This window comes from Micromesistius poutassou (assembly GCF_964030765.1).
Source record: "Micromesistius poutassou genome assembly, chromosome: 11".
NCBI lineage: Eukaryota > Metazoa > Chordata > Actinopteri > Gadiformes > Gadidae > Micromesistius > Micromesistius poutassou.
In genome coordinates, this window is record NC_140281.1 from 10003472 (window position 1) to 10025971 (window position 22500).

The following is a 22500-nucleotide window of genomic DNA, read 5'->3' on the forward strand; positions in this document are numbered from 1 at the left end:
CAGTGTAAAGCACTTTGGATAAAAGTGCTATATAAATGAGGACCATTTGCCTCTCTCTCCTTGTCTGGGGAACTCTATTTTCAGTCAAGTACCCTGATCGGTCAGTCTTGTACAGGGCAAGTTACCTAAGGGTCTCCAGTGCCTTGGCATGATGTCCACACTTCAGGACTTCTCTGGCCTATTCCCACTCTTCTAAAAATATCTGTCCATCCTGCCACCCTTCCATCAGTCCATTACCTCTATGTAATCTGTCTGTCCAGCCGTCCATTAGTCCTTTCACATAATGGGGTTGTGATTGTGTGTGTGAGCCTGTGTGTGTGCATGTGTGCGTGAAACAGTAAAAGGGATAGAGAGAGAGAGAGAGAGAGAGAGAGAGAGAGAGAGAGAGAGAGAGAGAGAGAGAGAGAGCGAGAGCGCGCGAACTGGCTAAATGGCTTGCTATGCTGTGAGCCTACGAGGTTGTGTTGACAAGCAGATGTTGCTCGACAGCTGACAAGGCTGCATGTGATCAGTGAAACGTAATGATTATAATCTCCCAAAATTAACACTCTCTTCTGTCATCAACTGTCTGCTTGCCATTGTTTATCCCCATTTCCTCCGCTCCCGACTTGCAATCATCATCGTCAGACCCGAGGAAATGAGAGTTCTCCTGCATTTGTCTTTCCACTTGGCTTCTTCAGTTCCCCTTCGGAGTTCTCCAGTCCTCCTCAGTGTCTCATGTGCTGATTCACAGGAGCGGCTCAGCCGTCTGTGTGTGAGGTGGCGCTTAATGAAGACATACGTTTGACATTGATTTAGAATCCAGGACACCGACAAAACCAGGCAAGACTTAGTCCACGGCCAGTGTGTTAGCCTTGGCATTCTCACAGTCACTGACTGCCAAAGCATTACGCTTTGCTAATACAAACGGGTTGGAATGGTCTACCTGTTGCTTACGGTTTCTCACAACAGGAACTATCAACCACCACACATTCTCTCTTCCTTTGCTTTCACATTCTTCCCTCCGGCTTTATCTAGCTTTATGCGCCATGCCACTACGCTGGTTTGTGCACTACAATAACAGTTGCTGATCACTCTCTGGGGCTGCTCGTACACAGCACTGTGGAAAAGGTCAAGACGCCTCTTCTTCCGTGGCGAGGCGAGAGATATACCGCCACTCGTGACCTTCACGTCCTCAGCCGTGTGGAAGACTGAGCCCTGGCGGCGAAGATAGCCGCAAGCACACGTGAGACTCGCAACTCCTTTACCTGAACAAGCGTGAAGGGTGTAAATCCTGTAGGTCATTAAAAAAGGGTCAGAAAGAGTCACCGACTCCAGTGGTGCTGAGTTGAGGCTTCAACATTAGTCCAAAGGTGGGGAAAGTACAATATGTAGTTCTTGAGGGCTGAACTCTATATGGACATAATACATGTATGTGTGTATACACACACAAACACCAGAAGAAGAAGAAGAAGAAGAAGAAGAACGAGGTATTGAACAAATGGAAAAAAAATCCCTCAAGTGCTTCGCAGCGTTATCATTTACAGTTCAACTGTAAAGTTCAAAGTACAAAGAATGCAAAGTCCAGTTCATATTTGCAGCGTGGCCCGAAAACATAAATAGAATCATATTGTTTCATCGAGCAAAGCCCACCGAGGGGGAGTGTTGGCGGGGCTGTATTATTCCGCTCGCTTTATTCTAGTTTGGACCCAGAAATACAACAACACTGTTTCAAGTCCGTCCCAAAACGGCTGCGTGTGTTGGGGGCTTGAAGCGGGGAAAGATGACGACGATGATGATGATGATGATGATGATCACAGAGCGAGGCGAGGGGCGTCCATTACAGCGGCATTCAGAGTAAAATACGCGTCTCTGTTCCTGGGGGCCGAGGGACGTCTGCAGTATAACCAGGCGCCAGGTCCTCATGAGTCCCCTCAGTCATATTTGAGCTCAAAAATCAATGTGAAAAGCGACGACCTGGTTCACAAATATATGAATCAGAAGGGCTGAGTAGCACAGAGGGAGCGGTGAGCTAATAGTGTCAAAACCCTTTGAAACGAATGGTTTGGGAAATGAGGGATGAGTGTAGAGAGAGAGAGAGAGAGAGAGAGAGAGAGAGAGAGAGAGAGAGAGAGAGGTGGGCCATAAATAGAGGGATAAAGAGAGGAGAGGGAAGGGAAGAGGAGAGGACAGGGTGAGTCTAGGGGGTGGGGTGGGAGGCGAGGCAAAACTGCTGGGCTGTCAATTCCCCATAATCCCAGTGAATTGCTGACAATTTTGAGGATATGGGAGAGAAGGAGAATGCTTTAAAGGAAGGAGTGAGCGAGATTGAGTCAATACAGTGCATTTGCATTTGTTTTCTGTGCAGCGTAGGTTGGAATACATATGAATATATTGACAACTAAGGAATCAATATATGTAGATATATATGCGTGAGATGGTGATTGCCACCACAACGTTGTTGGAAGCCTCCTCCGGTTCCATTAAATGAGCTGTCGGCAATCCATCTCTCTGTCTTTCTTCTGACACGTCCCCGACTCAACTCTCAACCCCACGCTCCGTATCATCAAACCACACAGTCGGCTGGAAACCGAGGTGAACAGAGACAAACACAGGTCCTGTCTGGATAATTATACTCCTAACTCTGGAAGCCATTGTGATGTTAATGTGTGTGGGCGTAAAATGGATGCCTGGGTGGGTGCCAAATGCATTCGATAGCTATTTACCCCGTTTGCCTGTTTGTTTGTTTGTTTATCTGACTGTTTCTTTTGACTTTGCGCTTTTCACTCATCAGGGCTCTGCTCGGTTGGAGAAACGTACAGACCCATCATTAGGGAGTTAGATAACAAACACACGCCTTCTCATCCCAAGGTCAACCATGCTACACTCGCACACTCCCACCTGCACACGCACTCACAGACTCACACATTTGCACACACACACACACACACACACACGCACAAGCGCGGGCACACACATGTGCACACAGACATACACAAATTGCCCTACTCATAAAAGGAAAATATCTACAATGACCAATTTTACCACAAACAGGCAGGGATGATGGCCAGGACGCAGCTGTGTTTGTGACTGTACACAATTGTATGCACAGTCACCTACACACACACACACACACACACACACACACACACACACACACACACACACATACACACACACACACACACACACACACACACACACACACACAAATCACACGCACCTTGATACACACAGAAAGACGTGCCTCAGGGCCAAGGTTCTGGCCATGCATCATTACCCACCCTTGGAGGTGATTCCATATCCCAGCATGCATTTCTCATGTGGAGAGGAAATTACCCATGGGCCGCGCTGAGAGCTGACAGACTGTGTCCTCTAGCTCTCTCTTTCTTCCCTCCATCTTCTCCTTTTGCATCTGCATTGTTGATAATCCCCCTCTCCACCCTACCGTCTATGGCTGCACCCACTGCAAAACTCCTCGTCTTTCTCACACCTCCTCTTTTAATGATCACGCTCCAAAATCAGCGACCCTTTCCCTTATCTCCCCTCCTCATAATTGTTCAGCTGTTTACTCCCTCCCTCCCCCTCCTCCTCCTCCTCCTCCACTCCCCCTGCACTGTGGGACGGATGAGGAGGTGAGGTGGGGTGCTCCCCTCGATCCCCCTATGGGAGAGCTCTCTTTGTGGGGAACAAAAGTCAACGGATACAGCCATAAAGTTTAGCGGGGATGATTTATAGCCTGGTCTGCGAAATCACACGGCTTGAGAATTAAATAGAAATATGAAACTCATTTGGGGGCCCTTGAATGCACTGTAAATGGTCTCCAGGCAATATATTGTTCAGAAGGTGGTTCATTTTACCCCAATATATAAGGATGTAAGGATATCGTGTGTAAGGATGATCGTGTGTATTGTTAGAGAATGATGGGAGGAGAGAATGAAGCAAAGATAAATTTGTATTTTCCCCTAGAAAATGGACCAGAAGTGGTTTCTGCCACAAATAGAAGAACACACCCAATCACAAACCACAAACACACAGATACACACACACACACACCCAATCACACCCACCCAATCACACACACACACACACACACACACGAAAACACACACACACACACACGAAAACACACACACACACACACACACACACGCTCTCGAGCACACACCCACTCAAACACACATTCCACACCCACACCAACCCCCCCCCCCCCCCCCCCCCCCCCCCCCCCCCACACACACACACACACACACTCAAACACACATCAGGATATTGCCCCTACAGCACTTGTACACAGGAATGCACCATCAGCCGGTGCACCCATGTATGAATGTCACGGCATTCTTAAACATTCTCACACAGACACAGACACGCATAGACACACAGACCGCTGACTGTCGCAACACCCTCCCTTAATAGCCCAGTGTGCCCTGGCTGTCTGCCAACACAGCCAGCTCCCCCCCTCCACCCGACCCCCCCAACAATGGTGTGTCATGACAGAGCTATTTGACGTTGGCAGCTAAAATCGGCCAATTGAAAGCACTGAAAACGATGGAGATGTAACAAACGCAATGTTCCTCGCGTCCAAGATGTATCTCTTTGACATTGACCTGTGTCAGGCGCTGCATAGTGTAGTCATGCATGGCATGTGTGTAGAGATGTGAGCAGCATGGAGAGCTCAACAGACACATGCAGGGCCCTCTCCGGGCTTCACTGGGCTCCCCCGTTGGGTCATTGGTGTTGAACTGCCCTCTGTAGGAAATTAAGGAATTTAGTGTAACTTCTGTGGAATTCATAATATAATATTATAATACCCCTTTGCACTATGTGGACTGTAATGCTTGTCTTCTTATCTCTTCTGACTGTTGATTTTCCAGGGACACACCTATCGCTCTTCTTTGTTTTTCTCGCAAAAATGTATCCTTGAACAGCATGTAAACACATATTTGGATTGAAATTGTGCCAAGCTGCATCATTTACAGAAGAAGATTTAAAGAATAATCTGTGCGAGGCGTTAAATTATTTACCCTCGCCCTGTCCCCCCTGGCTCTCTCCTGCACTGTTTCTGCCGTGTTTCAATCCATTCTTTGTTTAGACCTCTCGGCTCTCCGTTGCCATACATCAGTGTCTCTCTACACCTATCCACAGGCTTTTATTGAGTTTTCTCTTCATGGTGCCACACTTTTCACACACACACACACACACACACACACACACACACACACACACACAGACACACACACACACACACACACACACACACACACAGACACACACACACACACACACACACACACACACACACACACGGACACACACACATGTATGCCAATATACATGGATGCACTTATTCACGCACACACACACAAACACACACTCACATGCATGCAGGTGCAGACACACACACACACATGCAAAAACACAAGCACGCACACACACACACACACACACACACACACACACACACACACACACACACACACGTATGTGTATCTGAAAAACCTCTGGCCCCCTCTCAGTGTTCCCTTGTAGACACACACACACACACATGCAAAAACACAAGCACGCACACACACACACACACACACACACACACACACACACACACACACACACGTATGTGTATCTGAAAAACCTCTGGCCCCCTCTCAGTGTTCCCTTGTCTCAAACAGCGGCTAAGTCTTTTAGCGCTTTATGTTATCTCAACCAGATCCAATTACTGCTGCACCAGAGAGAGAGATAGAGAGAGAGAGAGACAGAGCGAGTGGGAGAGAGTGAGCACCAGCCACCACTAGTTTAACCTTATGCAGCACGACATGACTTTGATTCAATAAGAGGGAATAGAGTTGAATGTTCAGCACCTCAAACAGCAAACGCAAAATGTACTTAAATAACCCCCCCGCCTGAGCGACACTTCCGATTGTATATTCAAATAATCAGACAGCTTGAGGAGACGGTGCAAACCATTTAAAACGACCACAGGGTAACTTACTCCGCTCCAGACGGCCACCTTTCAGTGTGTTGAAAAGCTTATTAGCAGACATATATCAGAGAAAGAAAAAAAAAACGGTGTGTTATAATGTCCATCACCTTGAACTGCCAAAAATCCTAGCGTTAGTATTTGATATTTAAAACCCAATATTTTTTATCTGCAACTGTGTTTGGGAATTGGATCATTAACATTCACATTAAAGCTAACCTTACTAGAAGCTTTGACTGGGACTTTAGCTGAAAGGCACATTGAAGGCACTAGGAAATGCAAGGATCTGTCACAGCTATTCTCTTTCCGGAATGCATTTCCCTGTATCTCTTAGGACTACTTTCATGCACCATATGGTGATGAGTCCTTCTACACCACTAATGAACAAATGGCTTACTCTGACTTCATCCAACAGTTGTGTGTAAGCCAAAACAACAACAACAACAACAACAACAGGAAGACGAGATAACTATTATCATAATGGCTTTGAGATTAATCATTATTGATTGGAATACATCCCCTCTCACTGACAAAATATGAATTAAAGATCATATGAATTAAAGATCATATGTTACCAATGCCATGATTAATTTAGTCCGGCCTTGATTAGAATAACTTGTGTAATTACAACACTGGATTCTATTCTCTTAGGGATAACTCTTAAAAAAATGGAATCTGCTGAATTTCATTGAGACAAAGTCCACACGACTGGGAGCCTGTTTTTATTCCTCAAGCCAAGTCCTAGCACTTGATGAGGGAGATAAATAAAAATAGCTGTGCATAACTTCATTCATTTAAGAGCTCTCCACTGATCTCAGCAGGTGGATGCCTGAGAAGTAAACAGTTCCCTCCACTGACTGATGAAAGAAACGAGCAAGTTTCACTGAAAAAATGATTAAATAATAATACGTTTGGAATTAGGCGAGGCGCGGCCATGGCCCACTGGCTGAAGGAGTTTGGAAGTAAACAGATGAGAACTCGGGTGTCTGTGCGTCATTGTGCATATTTCAGAGATGCGTGATGAAAGGACGAAACGTCACAGTGTGCCTTCATCTAAACCTATGTACAACACACACACACACACACACACACACACACACACACACACACACACACACACACACACACGCAAGGGAGATTGGTCGAAGATGACATTTGTTTTTCCACAAAGCCAAATATCTCCTGCATTTCCAGTGCTCTGAAGTTAACAACCCAACGCTCAGGGGTTGAAAGTGTACGTGATCAAAGAGTGCACGTGATCAAAGAGTGCACGTGATCAAAGAGTGCACGTGAATATAGGTTGGAATCAGCTAGTCTTCCAACAAAGCGACAAACAGAAAGCAACGCTTTGGAAGCGGCACATTCAAATAGAGTGAGAGCGATTTGTTTGTAAATCAATCCAGCTACGCAGCTGTGACTATGAGACAATGTATAGTACAGTGCGCGGAAGTGACAATGTATGTTTACGTTTTTTGATTCAAAGGTTTAATTGTAATGTACACTGATTTTTGCCAATTGACTTGCAGTTTACAATACCTAACCCCTACCTGCTATTTATTTAAATCTATTTAGAACAATGTGGCTTTTGATTGAACCGTATCCTTAATGGGTACCCATGCACACGGAACACCCACACACAAACAGACAGATTGCTGTACATTTCATGCATCCTTTGTAAACTCCATGACAGACGTCACATCAAACACTCTCTGTTGAAGATTGCGTGTCTACGACATTGCACTGAATTTTGTATTCCGTATGTCATTAGGCAAACGTTTGGTGGGACAAAGCACTTGATCTCAAAGAACAGCAGTGTGTGCATCGTATTTGTGCCGTTGCCACACAACAAATAAGCAAGTATAATAGTGTAAATAATTTATGTTGAATCACATAATCATGATTAGTCGGTCCGATTCCTCATTCTGTACACGCTTTTTCTGGTCTACCTTTCTCTCACTACTTTTTGTTATACTATATTGTGTTCTGCCTATCCATTTGTTTGCCTTCCTATTGTACTGCCTATTCACCTCGAGTTTTCTTGGCTGGTCTGAGTCAAGGTAAAAGGTACTGCAATTCAACTTTTCTGCTCAAGGTTTTTACTCCACAAAACGTCTGCGCTAGAATGTTTTTGAATAATAAAACAAGCATGAGTCATTTCATCCAGGCTGTCTGACAATGATATAGCTATAATTGTAGCTACAACTCATCACTAGAGATTGCTGATAGGAAAATCTACATAGTACACATAATCACTATGTAAGTATTGCAATAAATAAGTGGCAATGATTATTGCAAAATAAATACATACATGTACATACATTGACATTTTAGAAGCTGAATACTACATAATGAGAAGACATTATTAGCTCCTTGAGTTGGCAAATATCTGAATACTAGCACTAGCATAAATAATGTACTATCATGGACTCATTATCCATGAAAACCTCCATACCACTTTTAACCAATTCCTACTCTCCATCGCAGTACATCAGATGATGGTCTGTGTGTACATGTGTGTGTGTGTGTGTGTGTGTGTGTGTGTGTGTGTGTTTGTGTGACTGCTGCATGCTATGTCTCATTCTCCCTCTCACCGGCTCCTTCCACTCTGTGATTGACAGCTACCGCAGAGACTCGATCTGCTTGTTTTTTTTATTTTCTGGTAATCTGGTAAAAAAGAGTCCTGTGAAATACATGTATATATAAAACAGAGGGAGGAAAGAAAAGGAGAGGTAAGGGGGTAGAAGGAGTCTTTTGTTAATTTCAGAGACAAGAGGACAGCATGCACGCACGCACGCACGCACGCACGCACACACACACACCACACCACACAGAAAGCAGCACATAACCAGGAGACAGGAAAAAAAATGGAAGAGCTTTTTAAAAGGCATGGGGGGGGTCATCGCTGGCCCCAACCCCATCCCTGAATTAAATGTACATGCTTTCCCGTAATTGCCATTAGTATTGGAGATATTGACGCTGAGAATGTACTCTTGAGTACAGGTTAGTACTTGGTTAGTAGTGATTTATAAAGGTACATGTGAAAATGCTGCCGCAGCGAGCCAATGAGATGATTAAAATATTGCTGATGAACAGAGTCAGGTGAAGAGGGAATTCAATAAATTGCTTTAAGGAACACACATAGATAATTGTGTGTTTGCCCTATAGAAGGGCAATCAGTATAATTTATTAACATGATTCAAACTACTACATGCAGAGATGTGTGTGTGTGTGTGTGTGTGTGTGTGTGTGTGTGTGTGTGTGTGTGTGTGTGTGTGTGTGTGTGTGTGTGTGTGTGTGTGTGTGTGCGTGTGTGTGGGCGCGTATGTGTGCGTCCACGCAATGTTGTCCCAAAGGAGACAACCTGTTTGTGAACCAGCAAGACCAACCACTAAAGGTCATACTGATTTACAGCTTGGCAATACCTTACAAGTCCTGCAACACAGGTGAGATCTGCTGAGGCCTGGCCAGGCTCTGTTGGGGGAGGTTAACATTTCACTGTAAATGTTATGTTGAATGAATGTTCTGAAAATGTTGTTGCAGAAAATTGTGCATTTTTTTTACTAGATGAAAGGGAGTTTGGATACATAGAGGTAGATTATAGATAGACAAAACAATAGAAGAAAAAGATAGATCGATAGATAGACAGATAGACAGATAGACAGAAAGAAAGAAAGAAAGAAAGAAAGATAGATAGATAGATAGATAGATAGATAGATAGATAGATAGATAGATAGATAGATAGATAGATAGATAGATAGATAGATAGATAGATAGATAGATAGATAGATAGAATGGGTGGGAGAAAAAAATATTCACATGACTACTGGGAGGTAGAGTTTGACTCAAAATTTTCTAAATTAAATTTGGGTCCAAGGGACTAATGTGGACGACAATCTTTTAAATCAGCCAAGTATTGAGCTCCACTTGGTTGGACACAAAAAACAAACAGACAGATCAAACGAAAGGTAAAGAGAAAAGTATTTTATCTCTGGAGGGATCCTTTCTATTATGTTATATAATAATATATAATCTGAGCCTGTCAGTGGCAAAAACAAGCACTTTCAGAGGAAGTACATTGACAGCGAGCTACTGCCCCAGAGAAATACATTGCAGCCCGTGTGAGCTGACTACGGCTGGTGTTCTCGCTCAATACTTCACCAATTTCAAAAAGTGTTATCCGCATTAGTCCCTAAAACTAAAAAATGATCTGAAAATGGAGTCCAGGTGGAAACTCCTGAAGTTTTTCTTCAACATCCAAGTTATTATATGAATCATAGCGTCCTACAGAGGTCGCTTCGCCTATAGTTATTTCTAATGGTCTACTATGGTCTATGGTCTGATCTGTTCAGCTACTTTCATATAGAAAACAATGGCGGACACAGACCTGTAGAACTCTAACCTCAGTGTTCTAGCCATGGGTTAAAATCACACAAAAAAATTCTAATATAGTATCGCAATGTTTTGCAGAACCGTAATATTTGCAAAAGCGCAAAGTGTAACAATATCGTTTCGGCACTCCAAAACCTTTGTAATATCGGGAGGTTTCTACTAATTCCCATCCCTATTAGTTGGATAGATCCTTTATATTTAAATATTGTTACTTAATTAGGTAAGTGCTGCATGCAGCGCTCAACTATTGTTCTTCCTAAGTTTTATTCTTTCTTCTTTATTATTCTCTACAAACTTCGGGACCTATCTCCTTCCTCAATTTTTCACCTAGAGACTCCATTCCAATTACAATTTCTGACCATTCAACTTCTTCTAACGTTCTCCGTAACTTGGTAAATTTTTTATCATTAACCTTCGTTCAAACGTACAAATCAACACACTTGTATCTTCAATAATCTGGAAACAGAATTTCAATATCATTTATACTTTTTTCAGAATCACAGTTTAAGTTTCAATCTCCCTACCCGCTTCGTCTATTTCCTGTTGGTCTGATTGAGTTACATTGAGCTCGAGGACGACGTTCAGGCAGTGTTGCCAGATTGGGCAGTGAGGACATTCCGGCAGTGTTGCCAGATTGGGCGGTGAGGACATTCCGGCAGTGTTACCAGATTGGGCGGTGAGGACATTCCGGCAGTGTTGCCAGATTGGGCGGTGAGGCTGGAGCGCAATTGCCTGAGGTGGCTATGAAAGCTAAACATTGTGGACGCCACAGGGCCTGAACAACATCAATATTTAACCTAGAAATACCATGTCAAGCTTAAACGGTTACGTTATTTCATGTTAGTGATTGATTAATAAATTGGAATTATGATTGTTATATATCGGGCGTTTGTCTGTGGGGACCCCCGTTTATATGGCTAGAGGCTAGGTGCTTGCTACATATCCGGGTGTACTGCCGGTAGAAGCTAAATGCTAAAAACAATGCTTGCCTGTAATTAGGGGTGAGGGAGGGCCATCAGACCTGTCACTCAAACCTCTCGGCCAAGGAGTCGTAAGGAGATACCGTTTAGTTGAGCTGGCGTTGACTGGACATATTTTTCTACATACAGTTCTACATAAATGTAAGATAATTTTATGCATGACATATTTTGAGGGTTGTTTTATTTTAGCTCATGTACCAAACATACATTTTCTGTGGCTGTGTCCCTGCACATGGAGTGTGTGTGTTTGTGTATGTAATGTAAAAGTTATTCAGTAGTTTATTGTGCTTACCATTGGTCTTTTACATCCCTTTTTTGTGTATTTGTATATGTCATCTGACGTGTTCTTTACACAAACCTTGTGAGGTTTGTGTATGAGAGATAGATGAGAGGTTCCTTGTACATAACCTCATAGTTAATAGTCAGGTTGCGTTAGGTGTGTATTTGTGCATTTGCAATTGCAGAAGTATATGATTTATCAGATTTCTGGCAATATATGTTTTGGGCAGGTTTTTTGGTTAATTGGGCGGTTTTTGTGTATAGTTGGGCTGGAAAATGCCAACAGAACAGCTCAGCTATTCTATATTTTATCTCAAATGTATTCAAACCTGATCACATTAGCTAACACTTCACTCTTACATTTTTTTTCCAACCATTTTCCATTTTTTAAATTGTGCATGTTGTGCATGTTTACATTGTTTAGTCTCTGTTAGACTCTGTTCAAATCCCTTCACTTGATTGAAGCCATTTAATATTTCTTTACGTCTTTAACTATGTGGTTTTACTAAAACATATTTTCAACCTCACTTTGCACTACAGCACTCACCGCATTTTCTGCAAGAAATGCATTTTCTAGTTCACATGTCGTGAAAAGAATCTGGTAGTATATAGGTAGTATATATTTATATTCATCACATATGTTGTTTGAGACTCCAGAAGAGTTTTGCAACAAGCCAAACGAGGAGTAGGACGGACCCCCTGTGGCCCCCGTGGATTTATGCATAGACATCCTACTACCTTCGGTGTAGGATGTCTATGCATAAATCTTATCTTATATAGGAGTTGACACATGACACATGAATTAAATAGTGCAGTAATACGATTGAGATGTGGCTTTGAGTGTTACAGTATTGACATTGTTTCCAAATGCAGTTATAGCCAGAGGAAAAGGAGGATGAAGGGGATGCTGACAATATACCCTGGACTAAGAATTATATAAATATATATATATATATATATATATTTATAAAATGGGGGGCCTAAATCAAGCGATCTGATTGGTTCCCAACCGTTGTATATTGAGCGTATACACACAGCTATGACGCCCGTTCAGTTTACAGAGTTCAGTATCACTCCGCGCCTAACTTGAACTGTTGTTTATTTATATATAAAAGCGATAGCGTAGTTCACTGAAGCCTAAAAAACATGTTGATTGCTGGAGAGGGTGGAAATGTTGTAAAGCAATAGGCACACGGTCGGCAATTTAGCCTACTATCGAGTTCGAGTGAACTCGATAGAAGGCTAAATTGCCGGCGAACCAAGCTACCGTCTTTAGCCTAGCCTTCTCTCTGAAGGACGCTACAGTGTGTTGCATAGCAACCGCCGTACACTTTGCCGGCAGCCGGGAGGGACTACTTTTTTGTATTCGTTAAAAAAAATGCTTTTCCGACTTTCTAGCTTTTTCAAAATTTAGGGTGTCTATGACTTTCATTTCGCCATATTTACGTAACCGTTTTATAAAAGCAATAGATCACTTCAGTCAGTGATATACGGTCATTATACCACAGTGAAGGGGGTCGCCGCCCCTCCGTTGCGCGTCGGGATGGACAACGCCCCTTAACTGTGGTATAATGAGCGTATACCACAGCCTGTCGTGATCTATTGCTTAAATATATATATATATAGATACATATTACTACTGTATATATATATATATATATATATATATATGCATATATTCAGACCAAATTCAAGTTTATTTTGTTTGTTTGTGTTTGCCATGGAAACCAAAACCAACCTTTCAGAGGCCTCAAGAACATAATTCTAAATTGTGACTTCAAGATTCTAAGCCTTATGATGTCACAGCACAGAGCAGCTAGATAAGTGAGTTTGAGTGAGGTGAGCTCATTGCGTGATTACTTTGGTGACTTACAGCAGTTGTTCTTGCAGTAGTGAGTTATCATTCACGTAGCATTGGAATTAGCATTTTATTTAGCATTTGGTTAGCATCCAGGTTAACTTTTAAGGCAGCATTTGAGGAAGACCGTTCTCCTCAACAAGATGCCTCATCCTCTTCAGGACTTCTTGGTAGAGGAGAAGGAAGTGCTGGATAACACCTCCTCTCACTACCTGGTCCAGTCCTTCGGGGGGGAAGGGTCTTTTGGTAAGGTGGCCACGTGTCTGAACATGGACACCAAGCAGACAGTGGCTGTAAAAATCCTTAAGAAGACGGATGACAACATAGTTGGCGCTGAGGAGGAGGTAAATATAATTCAGCCTTTTGATGTAGTTTAAATAGACTCTGATGATCCTTTTTCTCCAAATACTACTAAACACAAGATGAAAAATTTAATATATTTAAATTCACTTATTGGTGGATCCGTCTACAGATTGCGATGCTGAAAATAATCAAGGCCTTGGACCCGGACAAGTGCAACATTGTGCGCTGGTTTGAGCACTTTGTGCACAGGGGCCAAACCTGTCTGGTCTTTGAGATGCTGGACATCAGCCTTTTGATTATTGGAATTCCACACTCCAACCTCTGAGCCTTCTGGAGTTGAGTGTCATTACTCAACAGGTCAGTATGTGATGCTCTAATAATTGTGGGTATTTGCGAGCACTGATGAAAATAAAAGAAAAATTAGAACGACGTCAATCAGAACGTGGAAAACATTAACACTAATTTCTGCCTTTGTGAATGCAGTTGGCCGTGGCCTTCCAGGCATTGAACGCCCTGGGGATTATCCACACTGACCTTAAAGGGGACAACGTCATGTTTGTGAACCAGCAAGACCAACCACTAAAGGTCAAACTCATTGACTTTGGGTTGGCTGTCCACGTCTCAGACGTACTGCTGGGAGATACCTTACAGCCCCTGGCATACAGGTGAGTTCTACCAGGGCCCGGCCAGACCCTCTGTTGGTGCTGGTTTACTTTCTTCCATTTCTCATGTTACATATGGAAAGTGGTTCTGATGCATCTCATATAGTTTTGTGGAAACATGGCGATACCGTGTGTGTAATCCTCCGAACCCCTCAGGGCTCCGGAGGTCGTCTTGGGCCTGCCGATCACAGGGGCCATCGACATCTGGTCTCTTGGCTGTGTCATTGTCTCCCTGTTTCTGGGAGACCACCTGTACCCATGTCATGATGAGTATGAACTGGTCAGTGGAGCTGAACCGCAATCCTCCCCTCACAGAGGGAACACACGACAAACGCATCTCTCAGGTTCCATGGAAACGTTGGGTAAGATTGTGGGCTAATGTGTTTCTGTGTTGTCTCTCCAGCTGGCATTCATCATGGATACACATGATGTTCCCTCTGAGCACCTGATAAACAATGGTATCAGGGCTAGCCGGTATTTCACCAAGGACCAGGGCTCTCCCACTCATGGCTGGCGCCTAGTATGAACCTTTATTTCACCTGCCATGGCAAAGGTGTGTGCAATATATAAAGGTAGTATATTGTATTAAAAGTATGAAATTGATCATATGTATGGTTTTAAGACTCCAAAGGAGTTTTACAACAATCCAAACAAGGAGCAGGACAGACCCCTCCGCGCCCCCCTTGATGACCTCATGGACATCCTACCTTCGGTAGATATCTTATATAGAAGTTGAAACATTAATTAAATAGTACAGTTATACGAGATGTGGCTCAGAGTTTAACTTTATTGACATTGTTTCCAAATGCAGTTCTATCCGGAGGAAACGGAGGATGTCCTCATTGAATTGATAGACTTACTGAAAGGCCTGCTGACAATAGACCCTGGTCTAAGAATGACCCCGAGACATTCTGCAGCATCCCTTTGTGTCTCTACTGCGAGAGTATTATGGCCACAGTTTGTAAGTGTTTGTGTTTAAGTCAGTCTATCTATCTGAAAGTGGAGGAGATGAAAACAAATAGCAACAGGAATTTCAAGTGTGATCAATTGCATTTTTCTTCTTACAGTGTGTCAGACCAGGCCAACACTATTCAGAAGGCAGCTCCACCAGCTCAACCAACCATCCAACTCAACCTGAGCCCTAACATCCAGACCAGGAATTGGTCTAAACGTGTTTCTACAAACACCAGACTGCGTTCCCTGCCAGTTGGCCTGTCCTCCCAGCATCACGACCAGCATTACCTCTACCAAGAGTCTGAACAAGACAGGGAGGAGGTAGAGCAATGTGTGGAGGAGGGAGCGGAGGACATGGGCGAGGTGAATGCTAAAGACTCCTGGGCAAAGGAGCAGGGTGGGCTGGCTGGCACCTCCTCATTCTTCCCTTACAGTGTGTGGGCTTATGACCAAGCCTATTCAGAAGACGGATACCCAGACAACCTCCATCACCTGAGCCAGACCGATAATTGGTCTGAAGGTGTTTCTTCAAACACCAGACTGGGATCCCTGCCAGTTGGCTGCTCCCCTTCCGAGCATCATGACCAGCACGCCCACTACCAAGAGTTTGGCAAAGACACGGAGGAGGTGCAATGGATGGAGGAGGGAGAGGGAGAACCTCTGTTACATCAGTCTGAGTATCTGATTGAGTCATTCAGAGGGGAAGGAGTGAGGACTGCAGGAGGAGTGAGAAGAGGGGGCAGCAAAGGGGAAAGTGGAGAAATTCTCACAGGAGGGAGAACTTTGAAGGAGGCTTGGAGAAGGAAGAATACAAGAAAGAAGAAGGGTGAAATGATAGAAAAGAGAAGGAGGAAGGGCAATAATAACATTAAGAATACAACAGCAGAGATAAGGGGGAAAATAAGAAAGAGGAAGAAGTGAAGAAAGAGGCAGATTAATATTCTAAAGAGGAGGAAGGGAAAGTCCAAGATGGAGATTAGTAGAAACAGCAGCAGAAAAAAGAGGGAAAAGAAAACAATGAAGAAAGGGACGATGAGGAACAAGAAGAAAAGGATGAGAAGGAGAAGGAGGAATAATAACACGATTAGGGGGAGGAGGAGGAAGAGGAAGAGGAGGATGACGAGGAGGAGAGGAAGGATGATGAGGAGGAGGAAACGGAGAAAGAGAAGCAGGACAAGATGGAGTAGGAGGAAGAAAAAGAGAAGGAGAGGAGGAGGATGAGGATGAGAAGGGAGGAGGAGGAGGAAAGCAATGTTTCCGCAGCAAATTGCAGTGCTGTATATTAAATTTAAAAAATCATTTTTTCATCTTTCATCATCTATTTCTCCTTGATATTTTAAATCCAGTCTAGTTTCATTAGTAGCTGTGCCTCGACTGTCCCAAACCAGGGCACACCACTTTGTTTGAACAAAAACAAAGTATTACCATGAAAGGACTTATTCAAGTAGTGATTGTCTCGTCTACTTATTACTCCATAATTACTCCATTCATTTAGGAGACAGCTCAGCCTTTGTTCATAGTGTGTGTGTGTGTGTTTGTGTGTGCATGTTTGTGTGTGCACCTGTGTGTGAATGTATGTGCGCGTGCGGATAAATTGTTCTCTGATATTTCAAGCATCAATAAGATCCAAGGGGAGGTCAAGAGAAAATTATGTGGTCAGTGGGGCTTGAGTGGTGTCTTCCATTGCTATGAGTGTATGTGTGTGTGTGTGTGTGCCTGTGTGTGTTCAGACCATCTATTGATCAATGGATTGTATCAATCAATGCATGGAGTCACACGGGTCAAGACACCTTAAGAGGAACTACCGAAGGGGGTTTGGTCATGACCATGATGGAATAGGGGCTTTGGACAGAGAGAGAGAGAGAGAGAGAGAGAGAGAGAGAGAGAGAGAGAGCCTATACCAGCCTTGAAGTTATAGGCTTAGCCAACACATTTCACATCGACCACACTACAAACTGTGGAACACATTGTAAATAGTTGCCCCAAACACCGGCCCCCTGAACGGCGAACAGGATCGTAGGAAGCTGAACCGGCTCGCCTCAACAGAGCTGACGGTCTTAGGACATACACCAGAAGAAGAACACACACACACACACACACACACACACACACACACAACCACACACAGACGTCGGCCGTGCACCTACCGGGGGTCCTTCTGGATGGAGTCGATGGAGGGCGAGCGCTGCATGCCGCTCTCCGGGGGCAGGGCGGGGCCAGACTTGCTGTAGGGTGACTCCACCACCGAGGGGCAGTACTGCAGGGTCCGGTAGGGGTCCGCCACGTAGGGGTCCGATCCATACATGTCCCCGACACTGCCTCCGCCCACGCCGGAGGTGTAGCCCGGCCCCACGGTGGCGTAGGTGTTGGCCCCGCCCCCGCGGCCATAGTTGCCCGTGGTGGCGGCGCCGTGACTTCCTGTGCGCTGCAAGGGGGCGGAGTCAACACCGGGAGAGGAGGGAGCTACGGCAGGGAAATAGGGACAGAGGACATAGCTTAGGATGGGTTGGTCGTAGACGCACCGTCTGAGGTCTACTGGGGGGGGGCGGGGGGGGGGGAAGAGAAGGGGGGATTAGGTAGGAGGAGAGGAGGTCAAAGGAGAGAGTGGAGAAGAGGAGAGACGAGAAGAGGAGGACAAAGGGGAGGAGAGGAGACGAGGGCAGGATAAGACGACCCGAAAGGCACACAAGGGAGGAGGGAGCATAAAGAGAAGTCAGAAACAAACAATGAAAGAGGGAATACAGAGAAGAGAGAAAATGAAAAAGAAGCGAGGCAGAGTGATAGACATACAGGTTGAGGAAATTACAATCTCCATATAGAAGCAGGAATATTGGCCACGCGCCAATAATTCATGAACACAACAAACCAACATATATACAAAGGACAGGACGAAGAAGAAGAAGTAGAAGTAGAAGAAGAAAAGCACAGAATTATTCATGAACTTCAGCGACTTTAAATGAAGAGACCTGTAGACAAACAGACAGCAGAACAGAGCACCAATAATGGCTGGGAAATAAGTTCTACCTTCCTTGTGAGCAATATTTTGTTCACCTTATAATGTAAAACAAACAATATTTCTGGCACAAACTGTGTTGTGGTGCGCGTTGTTGCCAAAAAAGCATTGTCTGTAAAAGCCTTTTGTTTTTTAGGTTCAGACAAACACTACACTGTACGCGGGCTCTGAGACAGGTGAGTTTGAGGTTGGGTAATTGCCAAGAAGCCATTAGGGACACCGGGACCGTAATTCGATAGCAGACGGTTAACCTCCCAGGGCCTATTAACGAGGGCTCCAGATCGTAAGACACACACGTCACACACATGTCTCCTATAACTGCATGAGAACCACATCACAACACCCATAAAGGACGCCCTTAGAGAGAGGGGGGGAAACGAGCGAAAGGGAGGGGGGGGGGGGGTTACATGCTCTGTAGGCGCGGGGGCCGCAAAACCTGGGACCTCTTAATCATATCCCACCATGACCCAGAAGCTCACCCAGCCCACCTCATTCACGCCCTCCTTCCTCTACTTCAGTCATTTGTTATTTAGCCGCGTAGCATCAGCCGATCTATCAGGGAGGCTGATGGGAGTTTGGGGACCTCTACTTGAGCTGCCTATAAAAACCCCTTTAAGATGTGTGTGTGTTTATGTGTGTGTGTGTGTGTGTGTCTCAGAGCATGTATGTGAGGATGTATGTGTGTGTGTGTGTGTGTGTGTTTGTGTGCGTGGGGGGTGCTTTGTGTGTGGGAGGTTGCTGTGTGTATGATTTTGTGTCAGCATGTGTGTGTGTGTGGGTGGAGGACTCCTGTTAAAAACACACAGATAGTCAGCATGTGTGTGTGTGAGTAATTGGTAAGTCTCATCTGTCGCTATATCTCATCTATCTCTTTTCCCACTCATTCTCTCCATCTCCCCCCAGCCGCACATGCACGCACACACACACACAATCCAAACACACACACACATAAAACACACAGGCGTATCGTAAATGTGAACTTGGGTGTGTGTGATAAATCAGGATTGGCCAGGAATCAATACATTGGCCATTTGATTAGCAGGGCTTTAAAACAGGCCATTGAGAGGGAATTAGCCACAAAAGATAAGCCATCCATGTGCTAAACATACCTAAAATGTACTCAACCAAACACAAACAGCCTGCTTTTATATGATGGGTTTGCATTTGGGTGTGTCTCTGTGTGTGTAGATAAGATGTATATAGATATATACTGTGTGTGTGTTTAGATTACTATGTGGTGTGTATACATGTGTACATGCATTTGTGTTTGTGTGTGTATACATGTGTACATGTGTGTGTGTTTAGATTACTATGAGGTATGTGTACATGTGTGTGTGTGTGTGAGTGAATGTGTGTGCACCCACATGTGTACTGTGGCAACCCGGCTTGGCTAGAGTGCATTGCCCCATCCCAAAACAGCCCAAGAGTCTGGTTGAAGTGCAAAAGCCAACATGGCACTTTTAATCAAACGTAAAGTACCACTTACTAACTATAACAAAAAACAACTATAGCGGAATCCACAGGCTTGCTCCGTTGGGTGGAATCTCCTCACCGTCGTCGTCTGTTATCTCCTCGTGTGTGTGAACCAGGGGAGCCCTGAATGAGCGTGGAAGCAGGCTGTTTAAGCATGCTTCTCCACCTGTTCCTCAGGTGCTCCGCATTTCAATGATTGGCTGTCACCAATGCTCTTACTGGCGCCATCTGTGGGAAATCTGTGGTACACCGCCTCCACAACCTGCCCCCTGGACCTCCAGGGGCGCTGTGCCGGAGACGGGTTGCCACAGTACGTGTAGTCACGTGTCCATGTGGAACCGATTCAAGCCAACCACCATTAACTGACCACCAAGCTTGCTTCTTTTATGGTCTCCACAGTGATGGCATTTACTTGACCTTCACATGCTGGAATACCTCCTAAACTATTACACACACACACACACGCACACGCACACGCACTCACACTCACACTCACACACACACACACACACACACACACACACAATGTACCAATGATGCTTACTTTAAAGCTCAATCAGTCGGATGACAGCCCTTCAGTGATTTGATCCAAAATGAATGCTTGATTGGTGTGTGTGTGTGTGTGTGTGTATGTGTGTGTGTGTGTGTGTGTGTGTGTGTGTGTGTGTGGACAAACGATGCAGATAGTGTGTGTGTGTGTGTGTGTGTGTGTGTGTGTGTGTGTGTGTGTGTGTGTGTGTGTGTGTATGTGAAAAATCCGATACTGATGCCTTAAATTTCATGTTCCACCAAATTAAGCAGGAGAGAACAAGACATGACGAGACAGAGATACAGAGAAATGTCAAGAGAGAGAGAGAGAGTTGTCGGGAGACAGAGACAGAGAGAGATATGCAGAGAGAGGTACTAGCAAGATGAGTGGCATGCGTTGAAGACCGTTATGGACGTTTTGATTAAGGACAGCACAGAAAGAGAGAGCGAGAGATTGAGGAAGACATGGAGAAAAAGAGCGAGAAAAAGAGGAAAGCACTTCACAGTGACAAAGAGTATATAGGGTATAGACATGTGGGTGAGTGGTGCATAAAACGGCAAATAATGAGCCAATAATGAGTCCTCCCCCCTCACACCAGCACTCTTACACAGCTCTCCTGCTATAGCTATCCTCCCTCTGCTTCCATGTCTCATTATGATCCCAAGGGCCCCGCGGGGCCAAGCCACGCACAGTGTCATCCGGCCCCCCAGAGCACACACTCACAGGCGGTCCTCCGAGACACAGTTGGAGGGAGAGAGAGGGAGAAGGGTCGAGAGAAGATAGTGACATACAGACAGATAGACAGAGAGAAAGAAAGGTGGGGGAGATATAGGGAGTGGAGAGAGGGGGCTGGGAGATAGAGAAAGACCGAGAGAGGGAGGGGGAGGGAGGCAGAGATAGAATATAGTGAGTTACACAGACCGAGAGAATGAGAAAGAGAGAGAAAGAGAGAGAGAGAGAGAGAGAGAGAGAGAGAGAGAGAGAGAGAGAGAGACTGACTCATATCTGGCCAACACTCTACTTCAGTACTGACCACCAAAATGAGCAAAGGGACGAATAAGCAAGGATAAAGATGGACGGGGAAAGAGAGTGACAGTGAAGGAAAATAATGAGAAATGTAAAGAAAGGTCAGGAAGAGAGATTGGATATAGGAAACATATATAGATAGATGACGGGGTAAAAACAAGGCCAGAGTAAGGGAAAAAGAGAAGAAAAAAAAGAGTCAATCCCAGGCAAACAGACAAGAGAGAAAAATAAAAAAAATGGGCACATTTTCTTCACATTTCCTTTTTTTTCATTTCCCTCTGTATAAATTCCATTTTCCCTTTTACACTTCCAGCTCTCCGGTCCATCCTTACTTCCCTTCCTCTCTTCCCCTCCTCCCTTCCGCCACGGATTGCCAGTGTATTAATCTTTGCTCCAGTAATGGTGTTTTCTGTCTGATGGCTTGACCTTTGGGACTCCTGTTGCCTGGCAGAGAGATGCATGCTTGTTAATGTTGAAATGTGAGTGTATGTGTGTGTGTCCAGTGTGTGTGTCCAGTCTGAGTGTGCATGTGTGTCCAATTTGTGTGCATAAGGCAAACTATCAGCAGTGTTACTTTTAATGAAATATAACACCAGTGTCCTAGTTTTAAAACATACACACACACACATGCACTGACACACGCGCACACACGCACACACACACTAAACATTCTACTCAGTCGTGGTGCTGAAGGTTTATGTAAAAGGTTGTGAGAAGTGGTAGAGGAGAAAATAAATCATGTTTCTTTTCCTCCTCTTTGCACTCCTCTGCTCTGGTGTGGTGAAGCCAAATGGTGCTTATGTGTCAGACTAGTGTGTGGGTAGAAGAGGTGTATTAGTCACTAGACAGAACCACCGCAATGGACGACCCTCAACCAATCCATCCATCAGAACACCAGCCATCCATCATACCTCTGCATTTCTATCCATTCATCTATCTATCTGTTCATCCAAACTTTCAAGTAATTTCTAATAATTCTTCCACTTCCCAGGGGCCCATCTCTATTGGCCTGTCTGGACCACATCCTCACTCCTTCCACACATCTCACTCATCCCACAACCCATCCATCCATCTG

General features: G+C 44.6%; 1 protein-coding gene across 1 annotated transcript in view; it reads right to left on the reverse strand.

Moving 5' to 3' along the window:
* Positions 1–22500, reverse strand: part of ctnnd2a (catenin (cadherin-associated protein), delta 2a) — a gene marked incomplete at both ends in the record, with an annotated part of 236799 nt that overhangs the window by 93805 nt on the left and 120494 nt on the right. The window contains one exon of the mRNA XM_084474908.1: positions 17532–17847. Within this exon, the coding sequence (XP_084331034.1) occupies positions 17532–17847 (316 nt within the window). The remainder of the gene's footprint in view (positions 1–17531; positions 17848–22500) is intronic.